The sequence below is a fragment of the Phasianus colchicus genome, chromosome 3, assembly GCF_987193195.1.
Source record: "Phasianus colchicus chromosome 3, bPhaCol1.hap1.1, whole genome shotgun sequence".
Classification (NCBI taxonomy): Eukaryota; Metazoa; Chordata; class Aves; order Galliformes; family Phasianidae; genus Phasianus; species Phasianus colchicus.
This window is the reverse complement of record NC_143438.1, coordinates 87190980-87210416: the sequence shown is the minus strand read 5'-3', so window position 1 is coordinate 87210416 and position 19437 is coordinate 87190980. Positions and strand designations below refer to the sequence as shown.

General features: G+C 44.2%; 1 protein-coding gene across 2 annotated transcripts in view; it reads right to left on the bottom strand.

The window, feature by feature from the left end:
* The window catches only part of CCN4 (cellular communication network factor 4), a 38601-nt gene extending 19742 nt beyond the window's left edge, over window positions 1-18859 (bottom strand). The window contains exon 1 of one of the 2 annotated variants that reach the window (XM_031591246.2): window positions 18574-18859. In XM_031591246.2, the coding sequence (XP_031447106.1) occupies window positions 18574-18621 (48 nt within the window). In that variant the 5' untranslated portion in view covers window positions 18622-18859. Of the gene's footprint in view, window positions 1-5484; window positions 5625-18573 lie in introns of those variants that run through there. The other variant, XM_090138024.1, reaches the window with a different exon arrangement.
* Between the last annotated feature and the right edge of the window lie 578 nt (window positions 18860-19437).

Sequence of the window (19437 nt, the reverse complement as noted above, 5' to 3'; positions counted from 1 at the left end):
AAAAGCAAAGATTTAATGAACAATAAGCAAAAAAAAAAAAAAAAAAAAAAAAGTCTTAAGACTTTTACATAAAAACAGTAAATTCAGTAGAAATGTAGTTGGCGGCACAGGATGAGGTCAGATGTATGGAACCACACAGAACATAGTTGCCCAAGCACACCAGATAGATATCAAAAATGTGACAACTCATAAGCTAGAGAAATGATGAAACATTCTATGCTCATATTAGCTAAAGGTCTCCTTTTCCCAACCTCTGTTGAGCTTATGTATCCTAAATCCATGGAACAAAACAGACTATCTGAAGGAATTTAATAGTTCCACATGTGGACCAGAAGCATTACTTCCAAAAACATGTATACAGAAACACTTCACACAGATTATTATAAAGGCTAATGCTATAAGGATGGAGGAAATCAGTAAACAACTCTGGAAATCACTAACTTTTCTAGATAGTAGTCAAGACTGAAATAGTTTGGAGTATGGGTTCTGTAAGCAGAAAAGGGACAACTGCAAATTGAGTGTACTTAATGTACTTATCTTAACACTCCTGTGACAAGATTTTTACATTACAAGAGAAAGGACTAACCACATAGTTTAGAGTCTACAGTGGACCAGTGGAATGAGGCATCCTCCTTCCTTAACATTTCTGGGTAAAATTCTCAGGGCAAAATCTCCAGTTCCTCACCAACTTCCGAATAAAGAATTTCCTCTTAAAATCTAATCTAAATCTTCCCTCTTTAAGTTTAAAACCATTTCCCTTTGTCCTATCACAATACTCCCTGACAAAGAGTCTCTCTTCAGCTTTCTTGTGGACCCTCTTTAGATACTGGAAGGCCGCTAGTATGTTTGGAGCCTTCCCTTCTATGGGCTGAACAACCCCAAGTCGTTCAGCCTGTATTAACAGGAGAGATGCTCCAGTCCACTCTGATCCTCCTCATGGCCCTCCTCTGAACTCACTCTAACAGGTCCATGACCTCCTCTAGCTCCAGACCTGGAAACAGTTCTCCAGATGGGGCCTCATGAGGGCAAACCAGAGGGGGACAATCATCTCAACCTGCTAACTAAACCTCATCTAACCTGCTAATTTGATACAGCCCAAGACAGAATTGGCTTTCTGGGCTGCAAGCATACATTGTTGGCTCATATTCAGTTTTCTATTCATAAATATGTCCATGTTATTAATTTTTGTAATGCTGCAGTTAACTTCACCTGAATTACATGCTCAAGCACCTAGCAAACCAAATTCCATGTCTTTAATAAAAAATAGAAGTGTGTTTTCATGATAAGTCCATCAGGAGGGCAAAGCTTTGAAGTGCACAAGTATTCAAGAGTCAGTTCATCCCATTACAGGAAAAAAATAACCCTTTTTCTTCTGAGTGAATGTAGAAACTATTCAGGGAATTTATCAATTGAATTTGAATTACTTGGAATTAAAGTTAGAAGTAGTAGCAACTTTTTCCTTTATGAACACAGCAACAGAAAGTGAGAGCTGCAAGGAAGAGGAGCATTTTCATCAAAAGCAAGAGGAAATCCTGTTTGTTCTGAATAAAGCATTAAATCACAACAGGATGTAAAATGTGTGGGATGTGTGAAGGAAAGAAAAAAAAAAAAAAGGCTGCTCTGGACAGGGACTAGAGGGGGAATTTGCTTTCAGGAGAGAATCCAGGACTTATGGACCCTTCCAACTTTAGGTATTCTCTGATTCTTTGAAGATTTGAAGAGTAAAACTATTCTCTGTTTACCAACCCAGTGAGTGGGAAACGTGGCTGCATCAACAGGAAAGTGGAACCTGGAGTCAAAAATACATTTTTAACGTGTCCTTTTCTTCCCTAAATCCACTGAGAAGATTAACAGTTGAGATTTCATAACAAAAAAAAAGACCCCAACTGTGTAAGTTCTGCAGCAACAAAGTGCAAAGAGGGGGGAGATTTGGCTCTAGTGTGCTGGCAGCCACACAGTGCTATCAGCAACAACATCCACTTTCCAGGACACAGACAAGAAACAAAGCCTATTCAAGGTTGAAGAAAGCTCACATAATGGGAATTTGCTGTCTGGAGGATGACTGCCAGGCCCTGAGGTCAAGCTGAGCCAGATGCAACCAGAGCTGTAAGGACCAGACCTCCCATGATTGTACATCTCTATATGTTGCCAGGCCTCCAGGTCACTTTTCTCCTCTTTTCCCCTAGTCTGCTAAGCTGACAGCCCTAGAATGTTAAAATTTGACTTCCATTTTTCAGCCTATCATTCAGCCTCAGAGGAGTGCCCAAGGCTCATTGTTTTCAGTTTGGGTTCAGTAATATAACAGAGAAAAAAACAGAGATACCAAAATGCATGTATGGATCTAAACTGTACGGTTGTCAAGAGGAGTTTAGGGCTGACTTTTGTGGACCTGGGTCTCACATCCAATATTTACAGAGCCCAGAATCACTAACTCCAAAATTGAAGGGAATAGGTGCTGTCTGCTTTTCAGTAGCTTTACAGCACAGGATGCCTGAGTTTTAGGCTCTGTTACACTTTTGTCCTATGTTTCATCGTTAAGAATGACTTAGATCCATATCAGTTTTGTTGTTGTTGTTGTTGCTGTTGTTGTTTTTGCTTTTCCCTTGGATGATTACCCTATTCATGTTAAATTTTGATCTATCATTTTATCATTTTATCCCATAGACCTTAATAGTATCAGATAACTGCTAAAAGTAGCAGTTTGACTAAAGATGAATTAAAACTATAAGGAATCATAGAATCATAGAATCATTTGAGTAGGTAGGCACCTTTAAATGCCAACTAACCCAACTCCCCTGCAGTGAACAGGGACACCTCCAGCTGGATCAGGCTGCTCAGAGCCCTGTCCAGCTTGATCTTGAACATCTATAGGGACAAAACATCCACCACGTCTCTGGTGTATGCCACTTAAATTTTAATAAGGCTAAAAGGAAATTAGATGACCAGAAAAAGTTTCAGAGATGAATGAATTTCCTGAAGTTAAGAGCTTTCCACAGGCAGAGACTGTCAGGGAAGCTGCACATTGATAACACTGAAATCATTCAGAATGATTACTATTGAAATACCTCATATATATTTACTCTATTTTGGTGAGAAGAGAATAAAAGAATGGTTTTCTTCCAGAACAGCTCTTTGTCTGCATGGTACAGAGTTCCTTTCCACAGATGATATGAGATTTTCTCTGCTTCTTTAAAACTTGGAATTTAGTCTTAAAACAGTACTGTTCTCTCACAGTTATCAAATTTCCTCTGCATTCTTGCCATGGACAAATTCTCTACATCTTGTCTGTACTGGCCTGGATTTCCACAGAGTTCCATATTTAGAATCCTATGGACCTGGTATGAGAAGGAGTCTCCTTCCTTTGGCTCCTAGCTCATGAGTAGGAGTCTAATTCTTTCCCATACTGAAAACAAGCCCAGAGTATTTGGCCTTCAAGAATTGCATAAAGCTGTTTGCACCCTTATGTATGTTTGCAGGACCAGTGCTCTGCAGTATAGTTTTGCAGCAGGCATTTGCCCATTTCCTGCCATTATCTTTATCAAGAGGATGCTGGTTGAGGATGTGGTTATATGGACAGGAGGGCCACATGTCTTCTTTTCAGTGCATTAGCCAGCCCCATGCAGTAACAGTGGAAGGCAGTGCATCCTCCATGCCCACAACATGGAGTTAACAACATGGAGTCCTTTCATATATACTTTGAACTCTAGAATCCTAGAATGCTAGAAAGGCTTAGATTGGAAGGGACCTTAATGTCAATCCAGTTCCAACCCCCTGCCATAGACAGGGCTTCCACCCACCAGATCAGGCTGCCCAGGGCCCCAGTGAACCTGGCCAGGAATGTCTCCAGGGATAGGGCATCCACAGCTAATCTGGCAGCCTGTGTCAGAACCACCACCCTCTGAATAAAGTATTTCTTCCTAACATCTAACTTAAATTTCTCCTTTTTTAGATTAAAGACATTCCTCATTGTCCACTTTCTGCCTATGAAAAAAGTCAGTACCTCTCCTGTTTACAAACTTCCTTCAAGTACTGGAAGGTCACAGTAAGATATCCCAGAGCCTTCTCCAGGCTGAACAAGACCAACTACCTCACTGTTTTGTTAGGAGAGGTACTCCAGCCCTCTGATCATCTTCATGGCCCTCCTCTGGACCTGCTCCAACAGCTCTGCATCCCTTCTGTATTGGAGGCATCAATACAGCACTGGACACAGTACTCCAGATGGGACCTCACAAGGGCAGAGTAGAGGGGGACAATAACCTCCCTCTCCCTGCTGGCCACCCCTCTTCTGATGCAGCCCAGCATACTATTGGCTTTCCAGTCTGTGAGTGCACACTGTTGGCTCACGTCCAGATTTCCATCCTCCAGAACCCACAGATCTTTTGCAGTCCCAAGAACCAGCATAGGACAGCAGTCAGCAGAGTGATGGCTGAAAACAGCATCTTATCCCATATGCTATGAACCAGGAGGAGGGGGTGGTGAGGGGAACAGACTGTTCCTGAAGAGTTGGCCCAGAAACAGCAAAAGGAGCAAACTCAGGCAATGGGGAGGAGGGAGGTTCGGAAGTGGATGGAGCCAGCTCTCAAGTCAGCATGGGCTTTGCATGACAAACACTATTCCAGACACATTTGAAGCTCAGATTCCATTTTAATATGCAACAGAAATCCCCCAAATGCATCTGTACCTTCTCTCCCACTCCCAACAAAGGAAAGCTGCCACATTGCAAATGGGGGTGGAAAAAAAGGAAACCAGAGACCCATAGATTTGCCCTTGGCTCGTACAAAGCTTTAGGGACAAAACTGTTGCTTTCAAATTAAATACAGTGTAAACTACAAGTGGGGAAATTAGAACAACTCTTGGCATCAAATCATGAAGAAAAAAAAAAAAGAGGAGTGAAGTTATTCACATAGGAAATTATGTATTGTGCTGGAGAATGAATCCTGATGCCCCAGAAGTCAGTGGAAGGAGAACTGAAACATAAGGCTTTGGTAATCCAGATGTGAGAGAAAGAACATGAAATAGCTGGTGAAAGCAGTGCATGCTGATAGACTCAATGGTGTTAGCTCTGTGGATGGAAATGCATACATTGCATTTGCAAGGCCAAGAAGAGCGTGACACATTCTACTTCAAGGAGGGAATGTTCAGGGTGAAAAGCAGCATTTTTTGCAAGGAGGAAAGTATCAAATAACCCCGTTTAATCTCTGGCCCAAGAGATGAAGTGACTGTCCTGAAGGCAGACAGGATGTCTGTGGCAGATCCAAAAATAGCAGCTAGATTTCTTGTTCCCCCACTGTAACCATACCATGATCCCTCCTCCTACACACAGATAATAAACCAAGTTGTTTAGTTCTTACTGGATGCAAAAAAGAAGTTGTTCCACTGAGCTAGTTCTCATATGCTGCCGGCTGCTCAGCAGTCACTTAATTTGTGTTTTATCTTTCAGCCATCACACACATCCAATGCCTGCAAAGGGCATGAATCTCTCACCTCTCCAGCACCTCCAGCTCCAACAGATCAGTTGTGATCAGCAGTTTACAACTTGCTGTGCTGATGCAATGTGATGCAAGGGTCCCTCACACATGACTCAGACACTGAGATACCCACAGGATCTCAGGTAAAAAGCAACTAGGTGGAAAAATTCCCTAGAATTCCAGTGATGTAATAATGCTGTAAATGACACGAAACCAAAAACAACAACAACAGCTTGAGGTCGCACCTTGAGTACTGTGTTCATTTGGGCCCTAGAAGAAAGATGTTGAGGCCCTGAACTGTTTCCAGAGAAGGTCAATGAAACTGTGAAGGGTCTGGAGCACAGGTCTTATGTGGAGCAGCTGAGGGAACTGAGATTGTTCAGTCTGGAGAAGAGGAGGCTCAGGGGAGGCCTCATTGCTCTCTACAACTACCTGAAAGGAAGTTGTGATGAGGTGGGGGTTGGCTTCTTCTCCCAGATGACAGTAACAGGATGAGAGGTAACAGCCTCAAGTTGTGCCAGGGGAATTTCAGGTTGGACATGAGGAAAACAGTGGTCAAGCACTGGAATGGGCTGCCCAAGGAGGTGGGGGAGTCACTGTTCCCGGAGGTGCAAAAGCAAGTGTAGATGTGGCACTGAATGCTGTGGTCTGGGATGGTCACAGGCACAGGCTGATGGTTAGACGAGATGATCTTGAAGGCCCTTCCAACCTTAATGATTCTACGATTCTATTAAAAAAACCCTTTTTTCCAGTCACAAGTACTGCTGCAGCTCCACCACAACCCACCAACATGGGTGGGTTCCAACGAAGCGCCTCAGCATGTCACAAGTAGAAAGTGTTTTAGACTTTGCCATGCCCATCAGCACCCTCACATCTTCCAGCAAAAAAAAGAGAAAAAAAAAAAGAAAACAAAACAAAACAAAAAACAGAAAAACACTCCAGGAAAATACTGCCATTTCCCCCATCCTAAAAAAACATAAACTGGTAAAAACATTTCAGCTCTTAACGGTTAAAACTGCTGCTTTCCCACTTTATGGGTCCAGGAGGAAAAAGATTAATTTCTAATGAAATGGGTACTGACATTTTTGCTTCTCTCTGGAAAGCTGGCCTTGGTGCTGGCTGCACGCAGCGCCCTGCAAGCCAAGCGGGGGCTTCGAGCACAGGGCTGGGCTCCGGCTCCCCGACACACGAGGGCAGTGTTGGTGCACAGATGTCAGGGCTCAGAGCTCTCCCGCTCCTCCTGCGCAATCTCCTCGGCTGGGGCTTCTCCCCATGCACACCTCGTGTCCCAAGTAACACTTTTGGGGAGTGTATGTGGAGGGAGATGTGGTGTTAAGCCAAAATATTGATATCTGCGCATCTCCCGGTGGTTTTTCTAAGCGAGTTTCCCCTCTGTGTTACAGGGTGAACAATAAAATCACGATCAACACGTTGACGGATATGTGATCACACGGGGAATGGGACAGATGGAAGTCTTCAACTATTCGTCTTTTAAATGGTGGAAGCATCGAGGATGGAGAGGTTTTAAAGAAACCCTAACTCTGCTGCTGCCATATCACTTTATTCCTCTAATCAAACATTCCAGCCTTCTAGATGATACCTTTAAACACATTTTAATATAAGTGAGGGGAAAAAAAATAAGCTAAAATATGACACAGACACCCCCACAGCCTACAACAGACAGCCTATGTGATAGATATGGAATAATTGACACAAATCATAAAAACACAGGTGTGTAGGGGGAATATACATATCTATTTTTTGCATCTACATATAAGTAAATCACACCGAATTCAGCATATCGTCTAGAAGAAGCAGAAGCTTCTTATCTGAGTATGAAAGCAGGACAGTAGTGCATTGTTCCACTGCAAGCTTAGGAGCCCACCCACACCCAGGCAACTTTGACGAGCGAGGAATCCACCTGTCTGTGCAAACATGGTCACACCAACCCTTGGGGGAACTCCAGTGCACCAAAGAAGCCAATTATCAGTTTGATGCAAAATCTCTAAAAACAAGTAAAGCGACCCCCAGAAACCCACCAACTCATAGACATCAACTTGCAGTTGACCCCTTTCTGATGTCCATGGAGAGCTGTGTATCACAGAAGTATTTGGTTAAGGGCCTGTTTTTAGAGACGTACAACTGGCACTCAAAAACAAACAAACAAACAAAAAAACCAACCCAGTGAGAATTAGAATCATAGAATTGTAGAATCATAATGGTTGGAAAAGACCACTAGGATTATCTAGTCCAGCTGTCATTAATAGTGAGTACATCATTAACAGCTTCATAGATGAACTTCATTGAGAGATATCAGGGACGTCAATATATATTTAACTATGGTGACTGCAATAGATGAAATCAAACTTGAAAGAGGAAAGCTGGCTGAATTTGCACCCATATTCTTATAACAGCATTTACCAGCCCACACACGGGTGCTGTGGGTATGACCTAGTCCTCCAAGACCAAGAGCAGGAAATACTGCCAGCAGTGCTTATGAATAAATCACCTGCTGAGTGGCCAAACTAGTTAATGGAAAATGTATATTTCCCTAATTTATTTTCCTTTTTTTTTTTCCCCTTAAAAATGTAACTGAAGAGTTTTATAGCATAATCCACTTGAAGATTCTCAGCACTGGCTGCAGTTTTTGTGGTTTGGTCCTTCCTTGCTAAAGAGATAAAATGACCCAGCTGTTACTCTAAAACCAAAGACTTGGTTGCCTGCAGGCAGCCAAGTACATGTGCCAGCCATTCGAGAGAGTGCTTAATTTCCTCCAGATGGATTTTGATGTCTCTGCCTTCTTATCAGCCCAAATACAGAAGTTTCCTTTTGTCACAGCAGATATAAACTAGTGATCATAAATGTGAAATATAGCCTACTTTGTTATCATACATATGAAGGAATGTTTTGGTGGGCTTCAAAACTCAGGAAGCAAGATCCACAAGTCCAGACAAATACAGAGGAACCTCTTGCACCACAAATATAAGCATGCAAAGGACAGCATTTAGCAGGCATTGCAGTGACAACTGTTTATAACACAACCAGGAGATGCTTTAAGATACTGTCAGAATTTCAGGGCAAAACTACCAGTCTGACTGCAGAGACCTGGTATAAGATAATCATGAAGGTCTTTTTCAAACTGGATGATTTTATCAGTCTTTGATTCCATGAATGTCTGCCCGGTGCAAAACAGAAAGTCCCATCATGAACAGAGACAAGCTCAGTGAAGTCACTGTTCTGGGTGTTTAATGTTGTCCCCAAAAGAATCATAGAATCATATATAATCACATAGAATCATGAATAGCTTAGGTTGGAAGGGACTTTAAAGATAATTGAGCTCAAAACACCTGCCATGGGCAGGATTGCTACCCTACAGATCAGGCTGCCCATAGCCCAATTTAACCTGGTCTTGAATGCCTCCAGGGATGGGGCATCCACAGCTTCTCTGGGCAGCCTGTGCCAGTGCCTCACCACCCTCTGAATAAATAATTTCTTCCTAACATCTAACTTAAATTTCTCCTTTTTCAAGTTAAAGCCATTCCCCCTTGTTGTATCATTATCAGACCATGTAAAAAGTCTGTCCTCTCCACCTTGTAAGCTCCCCTCAAATACTGGAAGGCCGCAATGAAATTTCCCCAGAGCCTCCTCTTCTCCAGGGCTAAATAAGACCAATGCCCTCAACCTATCCTCACAGGAGAGGCACTCCATCACTTTGACATCTTTGTGGCCCTCTGCTAGACCCACTCCAGCAGCTCAATATCTTTCTTGTGCTGGGTGCCCCAGGCTTGGACATAGTAGTCCAGACCTCACAAAGGCAGAATAGAGGGGTACAATCTGCTTCCTTGTCTTGCTGGTCACCCATCTTCTGATGCAGCCCTGGATACTGTTGGCTTTCTAGGCTGCAAGCAAAAGGCATCAAACTGCTTTTAAGCAAAATCATGCTTCCTTTTTTTTTTCTGTGATCACCCTATCGCAGGCCAAGCACAATTTCAGGGAGATGAGGAAAATTCAAGAAGAGAAAGAAATAATTGCCCACTCCTTCTGTTGGTTACTACTCAAAATCTTCAATTAGAAAATGCCAAATACAAAACAGGATGATACTCCGGAAAGCTGTAGAGCACAGAAAGGAATCACAATTTTCAAACCACACAGAGATTAAAGTTTCAGCTGAATTTGCAAATTGTAGCAAAGAGACAATTCTATAGCATACATGCAGTTCAAAAAATTGCTACCATCTAACAGAAAAAAAAAAAATCCCTGTGTCATCCAGAGCTATTTTGGTCAAAGTCTATGTGGGTTGCATTGCTCTTGGTGGCAGTAGCAAGTTTTGTGTCAAGTGTTGTACAGAAGTTCTTTACTACCGTTGACTTTACTATGTTCTTTCCATTACATATGGTTCTTTCCATTATGTTTCTGAAAGTGCTGAGGGAGCTGGTGGAGGTGACTGCCAAGCTGTTTTCCACCATCTATCACTGTTCCTGGTCAACCAGGCAGGACCCAGAAGATTGGAGGCTTCCCAATGTGACTCCCATCTACAAGAAGGGTTGTAAGGAGGATCTGGGGAACTACAGGCTGTCAGCCTGTCCTTGGTGCCAGGAAAGGTTATGGAGCAGATCATCTTGAGGGAGACATCACATGGCATGTGCAGGAAAACCAGGGGATCGGGCCCAGCCAGGATGGATTCATGAAAACCAAGTCTTACTTGACCAAGATGATATCCTTCTTTGATCAAGTGACCTTCCTGGTGGATGGGGGAAAGGCTGTTGACGTAGTCTACCTAGACTTGAGCAAAGACTTTGACACTGTCTCCCACAGTATTCTGGAGAAGCTGGCAGCCCATGGCATTGAAAGGTACACTCTGCTGTGTAAAGAACTGGCTGGAGAGCCAGGCCCAGAAAGTGGTGGTGAATGGAGTTCAATCCAGCTGGTGACTGGTCATGAGTGGTGTTCCCCAGGGGTTGGTACTGGGGCAAGTCCTGTTCATATCTTTATTGAGGACCTGGGTGAGGGCACTGAGTGCACCCTCAGTAAGTTTGCAGATGACACCAAGTTGGCAGGAAGTGTCAATCTGCCTGGAGGTAGGATGGCTCTACAGCTCTGTACAGGCTGGATAGTTGGGCTGAGGCCAATGGGATGAAGTTCAACAAGACTAAGTGTTGGGTCTGCACTTTGGCCACAACACCCCCCAGGCAACACTACAGGCTTGGAGCAGAATGGCTGGAAGACTGTGTAGAAGAAACAAACCTGGCTGTGTTGGTCAACACTCAGCTGAATGTGAGCCAGCAGTGTGCCCGGGTAGACAAGAAGGCCAAAGGCATCCTGGCTTGTATCACAAACAGTATTGCCAGCAGGAGAAGGGAAGTGATCATTCCTCTATACTCAGCACTGGCGAGGCTGCACCTCAAGTATTGCATTCAGTTTTGGGCCCCTCACTACAAGAAAGACATTGAGGCACTGGAGCATGTTCAGACACTGGCAATGAAGCTCATGAGAGGTGTGGAGCACAAGTCTTATGAGGAGTGGCTGAGAGAGCTGGGACTACTTAGTCTGGAGAAGAGGAGGCTCAAGGGAGACCTTGTTGCTCTCTATAACTACCTGAAGGAGATTGTAGTGAGCTGGGAGTCATCCCCTTCTCCCATGTAACTACTGATAGGACTAGGGGGAATAGCTTCAGATTGGATGTTAGGAAATACTACTTCTCCAAAAGAGTGGTCAGGCACTGGAATGAGCTACCCATGAAGGTGGTTGAGTCGCTGTCCCTGGAGGTGTTCAAGAAACATGTAGATGTTGTACTGAGTGACATGGTTTGGTGGAAATATTGGTGGTAGATGGATAGTTGGACTGGATGACCTTGGAGGCCTTTTCCAACCTTTGTAATTTGATGATTCTATTATATGGGTGCTAGGCATAGTAGTTCCATGTTTCTGTATTTAATGCTACTGACTCAGTTGAGTTAGTGTTGTATGCTGGAGACAGAATAATCAAACTGATGCTTCATATTCACTTGGAAGCATTGCACTGGACAGGTATTTAGTATGCCAAGAAGGGAAAGAACAGATGCACCCTAAATATCAGTGACGATAAACTGAACAGAAGGAATTTGATTCAGTTCTAATAGAAAGGTATTAAAGCAACATAAGCAGTACTAGTATAGAGAGTTTTGTTCATCAAAGAAATCAAAAACATCAAAGAAGTGCTGGACCAAAATACCTTGCTATGCTGCTCTATCACCAAGCATGAGATATTTTTTCTTCTAAATCTGCAAGAAGGCAAAGTCTCAGGAGAAGGTCTGGAATTGCTGTTACAACAAGGTTCTAGCTGCACACATGTCCAGCAACATCAGGATCCAGGTATGCTCAGCTGATTCACAACCCCCCATGGATGGATGGATGCACCCACAATTATTTCTGCAAGTACTTCTCAGGTTTCCCTTTGGGCTCAACACAAGCCATCCTGGAGTTCATGAAACTTGGCCTTCCAACTTGGTCATCTCTTATTTGCTTTCTAGGTTAAGTAGAATGACAGACCCAGAATAATAAAACAGAACAACATGGGAGCTATTGAGAAAGAGAAGTGGAACACAGAGATGACCACACAGTCCTGGAATGCATTAGCAACCCAAGTATTAGAATTTCATTATTCAAGCTGTGCTGCAAAGCTTAGCTTAAATGTTATCTTCTTCCACAGCTGTTTCAGCCTAAAGGCTCTCTTTCCTTCCCCATCCGCAAGAAGAATTACGCATACAGCAGAGCCAGCTGTTGGCACCCAGAGAGGTAAAAATGCTTTTTCTTCCTACTACTTTCCCATACCTAGCCTAGAGCAAGGATTACAAATCAAAGCCCAGTCTATTAGAAGTCACAAGGGATTAAGAGAACTCTTGAAGATTCACCCAGGATGCCAGAATAAGCAGCAAGCAAGAGAGAAAAACATAGGTTTTCAGTATGGATGCACTGAAAAACAGGGACCAGTGGAGGTACTGCCTAGAGCTGGGAGACCACTAGTTTGCAGGAGAATTAGTGATCCTTACCCACAGCTAGCAATCCCAGAGCAGTACAGAGGAACATCTGCACATATCTGCTAAAGCAGCAGACTCAGAGACCCTCGACCCAGGAACACATCTGTAAAAACAAAATTCTGTGATCTCCTTCCAGCTAGCATTGAGCAGTGGAAGGCTGAAGGTAGCCTGTATCAGGATGCAGCAACTTCTGTGCAGGATAAAGCTTAGAAGAGGCACTGATGGGAAAATTTGGGTGCTGCGAGCCCAAGCCAGAGAGCTAGAGCTGATTTCTTGCTATGTACAGGAAAATAAGTGGGTAGACTTTGTTTGACTTCTTAGGCTTATTCACAGCCACACTGACAGCTATAAGTCAAAATTTCTACTTAATAGAAACATAAAATGTTGTGTTTAACATAAGCATCTTAAGATTGACAGAGGTTGAGCTATATTATAAGAAAGCAAACGGAAAGTCAGGAGGACATCTTAATCTAAGGTGCCTATCTACTTCTCCCAAGGACAAACTCAAATTTGAAAAGAGAAAGGAAACCTTCCCCTGATTTCTGATCCCCAGCTTGAGACACAGACAGGTTTGATACCCAACAGTATCTTGAGTTGAAGCTGTGGGTATTCAGCTTCTTCCAGGTCACATCTGCCAATGTCCTCATGCACAGCACTACTTCTTTCTTTTTCTAAAAAACAGTTTCATTTCATTTCCACTCACACATGAGAGCCAAGGCTGTACAGACAAGAATGCTTAAGACCCCACTGGGACACTGAGGCCATCCAAAAAAGAGCAGTTCTCAGAAAGATGAGTGCTGACACAGTACTAAAGCATCTCCTAGTGCCCCAGTGTGGGAGCCCAGGGCTTCTGAATCATAGAATAAAGCAAGTTAGAAGGGACCCATAAGGACCATCGAGTCCAATTCCTGAATAAAGAAGTCAAAAGTCCCATAGAAACGTGGAGGACTTCTGAAATTTTTAACTTTTTCCCAGCACCTCGGGAAAACAGAAGAACATAAACATATGCAACTCTTTCAAAGAACACCCAACACAACCATGGGAATCTCATACTTCTGCTAAAGCCCACAGCTATTATCATTAACTAATGCCTTTCCCCTGAGAATCCCTGCCAGAGGAGCACTCACATGGCAGGCAGAACTGCTGACACATGAAGCAGTCTCAGATTCGGGTCTGGACCTCAAAGCCATTTGAAGCACCATTCAGTTCTGCCTTCAGTGTGCTGCCTTAGAAATGGCAATGATTTCATTATGTGTGAGGATTTGCAAGGGGTGCTGCTGGATAAAACAGATTTAAGAGAGTCTACGTGTGGTGCAGCCATACACACAGGGATGGCATCTACCAGTGCTGAGCCATAAGATACTCACAGCTGGCTCTTTTGCTGCTCTAATCAGAGCAATTTCAATTGACATCTGTAATGTATGGAAGTGGAGGATGAAGCTATGCTTCTAAGGAGCATAGTCAGCCTCTCTTTGATAATGCAACAGGGCATGGTGGGAAGTAATATGAACCTTGAATCAATGCTGCTTGAGATTATCCTTGTGACATTATCCATGTTGCAAGTTTGCATCCTTCCATTACAGAGCACTCAGTAGAAAATCCTCAGCTCACTTCTCTGAGAGAGCCGCGGGATTTTGCAGACAAGGATAAAGGAGCCTTTTGTTCTAAACTATATGTGAGAGGCTAGCAAAACAAATAGATAAATTAATAAATCAATCTCCAGATTTTCTTTTTCTTTTTCTTTTTTTTTTTTTTTTTGGTTCAAACTTGGTCAGAATGTGGTTTCTTCTGGAAGAGCATAGAGAAATGTAATAATTTTTTCCTGTCACCATATCCAAATATTTTGCAAATGAATTTCTTGGCCTCACATCTGTGCCAATAAATCTTATAAAAAGGAGAAGGAAAAACCACACATTACAGTTCTCAAACCACCTTCCACACAGTCAGCTCTGAATTCAGGTTGTAATCAGTGACCAGCTAATGAAATTGCTGCTCACAAAAGAGGCTGTAAAATCATATTTGAACATCTCTTTTCTCCTTTCCACCCACTAAGCCAAAAGTCTGGTGTTTATGTGTCACGTCTGCCATCACATCAAATAAAAGTGTCAAACCTGCCCACTAGTTGATATAATGAAGAGCAGTACCACCCTGCCATCTGACCTGCTGTTACCAGCACCATTGAAAGATCTGATAGTGACATTTCAGTATTAAAAGGGGGCTATAAGAAAGAAGGGGACAGACTTTCAGCAGGGTCTGCTGTGACAGGACATACAGAAATGGTTTCAAATAAAAAAAAAGGGGGGAGATATAGGGCAAAAAAAAGGGCCCTGGATATAGGGCAAAAACTTTTTACAGTAAGAGTGATGAGGCACTGGTGGATGCCCCATTCCTGGTGACACTGAAGACCAGGCTGCATGAGCAACCTGATACAGCTGTAGTTGTCCCTGTTCAGTGCAGGGGAGCTGGATGATCAAAGGAGAATTCTGTGGGACTGCCTCCATTCGCCCCCTTCACACTGGGGATTTTAGAAAAACCCAGTCTTGTCCTTCTTCCTATATAATTCCCCAATTTTCTAAAAAGTGCAGAATTGCTTTGCTAACCATCACCCTGCTCCGGGAATTTTTGTCCCATCTGAATAAGGGATCTCCTATCTGCCAAATCAAGAGGACAAGAAGAAGATCCCAGCTCTGATTCCTCAGTACAGAACTGAAAGGGGCCATCACACCCAGACCTAAAGCTCTTGCTTCAGAAATGACTCAGGCTCTGAGGAATCTCAGCAAAGCTGATGGGACTTGGGCTCCCATGGTCTCTGCCCTTATATGTATGAAAAACATTTTAAGACATCTGAAAAGATACGCCCGAAGTTCTAATTACACTCTGCTATTTCATAGAATCATAGAATCATAGAATGGCCTGGTTTGAAAAGGACCTCAAAGATCATCTAGTTTCAACCCCCATGCCACGGGCAGGAGTGCCAACTACTAGGCCAGGCTGCTCAGAGCCACCAGACTCTTTACCCATACAGTTAGGTCCCAGTACAAAACCTTATCAATAAAACATTTTAAGAACTCAGTAACCACCTATGGCTGAATGCAGCACTGAGATGAGGGTGTCTCCTGCAGGACCTGAGAGCTGCCTCTTGAAGAGTTCTTATGACATACCTGTTCTTCTCATATTAACCTCCTCTCCTTTTCTCCTGAGAAGAAGCCCATATATATATATATATTCTAGATATATTCTGGTTGTCACCCCTGCTCTTCTCTTTCCCGCTGTAGCATCTTTTTTTCTCTTTTTTCATCTGCCTGTCACTGTAGGGGAGTCACAGGTCCCCAGGGAGACCATGGATCCTTTGCATGTCCATTGTGGCCTGTCTGGTGCTGGCACTCCATGGAGACTTGCACCATGTTGGGAAGATCTTTATTGCTGTTGAGGGGATGGCATCAAAGATACAATGCAACACACAGTGAGGTGGGGCTCTGGCAGAGCTTTATTAGTGTTCATCTGCATTTGGTCATACCGGATGACCATGAGATCTCTTCTCTGGTGACCAGTGATTAGAACCCAAGGGGATGGCATAAAGCTGCAACAGGGGAGGGTCAGGTTGGGTATCAAGAAAAGGTTCTTCACCAGAGGGCAGTGGGCATGGAACAGGCTGCCCAGGGAAGTGTCACAGCCCCAAGATAACAGAGTTCAAGCGTAATTTGGACAGTGCTCTCAGATATAGTGTCTGATTTTTGGGTGGTCCTGTGGTGAGCCAGGAGTTGGATTCAGTGATCCTCATGGATCCCTTCCAACTTGGGGCACTCTATGACTCTATTAGACATCTTCTTGATCATGAGATATTTCTCATGAACAAGGTGGCCATGACAGATAAATATTTATAATATCTTATATCACTTGCAATATCCATTTTAGTGTTTAACATCTCTTAAGCAGACCGGATCACACCTGATCTTCCCTTGAAAGTCCTTTAAATACTGCACAGACTAATTCTCCTTCCTAGTTGCTCTGCCCTACGTGTCTCATCTCTCTGTACTATCACACTACTCACCCCCATTCCCTCATCTTCTTTTATATAACAACCACAAATCTGCCCTTCAGCAGCTTACTAACCCCATCCCACAGCAGCTCAGGTGTGGAAAAGGCCACAGCTTCTCACTGGAGCTTTCTTTCTAAAGATGGCACAAGCTCCTACGGTCCAACTCCACATCTTGGTTCAGGAGATGGCAATGCCCTGGGATACTTCGAAGAGATGGAGTTCCACCAGCACAGATAGTTTGATAGCTTGAACTGGAAACAGTCCAGAACCATGACTCTTTTAGGCTACTTTTTTATATTCTTTCAAACTCTTTTTTAGATACTCTTTAGACCAAATGCACTGCCAGAACTATTCAAATTGCACCCACTCATTCATCCCCACAGCAGACGCATGTGTCTGCATGCACTCACACATACTTTCGTGCTACAGCTGCTTTTCTGACAAACAGCTTTGATATCAGGGAGATAGCCACTATGAGATTTCCAAGGCATTCACACACATCTCCTGTAATAACCCTGCTGGAGGGGAGAGGACAGGAGTTGGGGTCTCCTATTCTATTCATGTGACTTTTTGCTTGCTCAACAAAAATCAGAGTTGATTATTACCTTAGAGAGACAGAGAGGTGCATTTTGTTTGTGACTAGTTTTGTGATCGTTGGTTTGGAGGGTTTTTTGTTTTGTTTTGAAGAGGCACCATATCAGCCTATCTCCACATTCAAGCAGAACTTATCGCTCTGCCATCTGCCTGCACACAGGTGCGTTTCACCTCACCACGCGTGCTACTTTCTCGCTGTAATGCCCCACTTCATCTCCCTACACACCCCACAACCGCTGGTGCCAGCAGCCCTACAAAGCCAAATCCCCCCCGTGCAAAGCGGTTCATTTCACCCCTCTGCGAGCAGAAGATGCCTTACACGTGGCTGTCTCAGGGAATGCCACAGCCTCAAGCGTGTCGCTGGCATCCACTCTCTCTGCACCTCTTTCGGGTTACCCACCGCTCCTCAAAGCCTCCGGGGACGGGGATGAGGGTGGGGTGTGGGACTGTTCCCGGCTTTCCCGTTGGAAACAGGCACTCCCCGCACGCATCGCCGCTCTGCCTTGACCGTCACCTTCCTAAACGAGACTGCTCTTACCCCGGCAACGAGAAACAAAACTGCCCGGAGGCAACGCCGGCAGGGCACCGCACCTGAGGGGAGCGGCCCGCAATGTCTGCTCCCGGCTCCGGTCCTGCACCCAGCCCCGGTCGCTGCACGGCACGGTACGGCTCCCAGCCCCAATCCCGGCACCGCCGTGCAGCGCCGCCCGCCTCTCCGCTCCAACCTGCTCCCCTAGCAGCCTGACTCTGGCTGCTCCGGGCAGCACTGTGTCACCTTTTCCTCCGTCTATTGCTCCACAGTAAGAATAGTAGCAATAAAAGAAAACAAGCAAACAAAAAGAGAAACCCACAGTTTTGTGTGCAGATTCACCTGGATAATGAGCAGAGATGGACTCAACTCAGAGGCACTTCTGCACTTTTTCCTTTTTCCTTTTTCCTCTTTCCTTTTTCCTCTTTCCTCTTTCCTCTTTCCTCTTTCCTCTTTCCTCTTTCCTTTCCCCTTTCCTTTCCCCTTTCCTTTCCTTTCCTTTCCTTTCCTTTCCTTTCCTTTCCTTTCCTTTCCTTTCCTTTCCTTTCCTTTCCTTTCCTTTCCTTTCCTTTCCTTTCCTTTCCTTTCCTTTCCTTTCCTTTCCTTTCCTTTCCTTTCCTTTCCTTTCCTTTCCTTTCCTTTCCTTTCCTTTCCTTTCCTTTCCTTTCCTTTCCTTTCCTTTCCTTTCCTTTCCTTTCCTTTCCTTTCCTTTCCTTTCCTTTCCTTTCCTTTATCCCTTTCCCCTTCCCCTTCCTTTTCCCCTTCCCCTTTCCCCCACAGCTCACCTTTCCCTGCTCACTTCCACTCTCACCTCCCCACCACTTGCAGTTCCCACTTTCCCGCACACACCGCACTCACTCCCACCACCCTACCATGCACTAAGCACAAGAGTCTTTGCAGAGGATACTCCTGCAGTTTCCAAACTCACCTGCAAAATGCTGCTTGTTGCTAGAATCCAGGGCAAAAGCCACCTCATCCCTGGAAGCCGGGATTAAATACATTGATTGAACCCAGATTTAGAGCCGTTTTGAACAAAAACACCACTTTCGGGAACACAGAGCAATCCTTAACTGGTAACCTAGCCTAGGCACTCTGCCTTTTTCTCTTGGCTCTTTGGGGATTTTATTAAAGACAGATCTGACGTCAGGGTGAAGGGCAAGCCCTGCATTTTTCCTCTGGAGAAACTTTTCCTGCCTTCACTTCTTCATTTTTGTGTGTGGTGTTGTCCCACCTCCTGCATTTCAGTGCATCGCCGTTAGCCAAAGGCTCTTAAAGGGAAAGCTGCAGCACAGTGGTCCAACGCTGCGATTAACTCTGCACTGAGAGGCTCAGAACCTGTCCATAACACTGCTCATGGCATTCAGCTAGGACGGCAAGAATCATTTAGTCTGACTTTGCTGGTTTTGAATAATAGGCTTTTATGCATGCAAATATCCCCAGATGTTTGATGCATACAGTCTAGTTAAGAGTGACTCCCCTTGTAGTGCAGAAGGGGTCAGACCTGTGAGTGTACAACGTGGGGCACCCCTCTTTACAGAGAAACCCAAATCAGAAAGGAAGGACACACTGCCATACTTTATATCCCCCCTGTGGTTTCTGTGGTGTATACTAGTGCATGTGTCATCTCCTGGGCATCCCATTTCTAACCTGTGCCAGCAGTGGGCATAAGGAATATTGCCCAGGTAGACTGGAGTGCAAACTCCATTGTGAGCAAAGCTAAACTCTCTGATCACATTTAATGCACAGCCAGGTCTGGCTAGAAGGATTTTCATCTCTGAATTTTTTTCCTAGG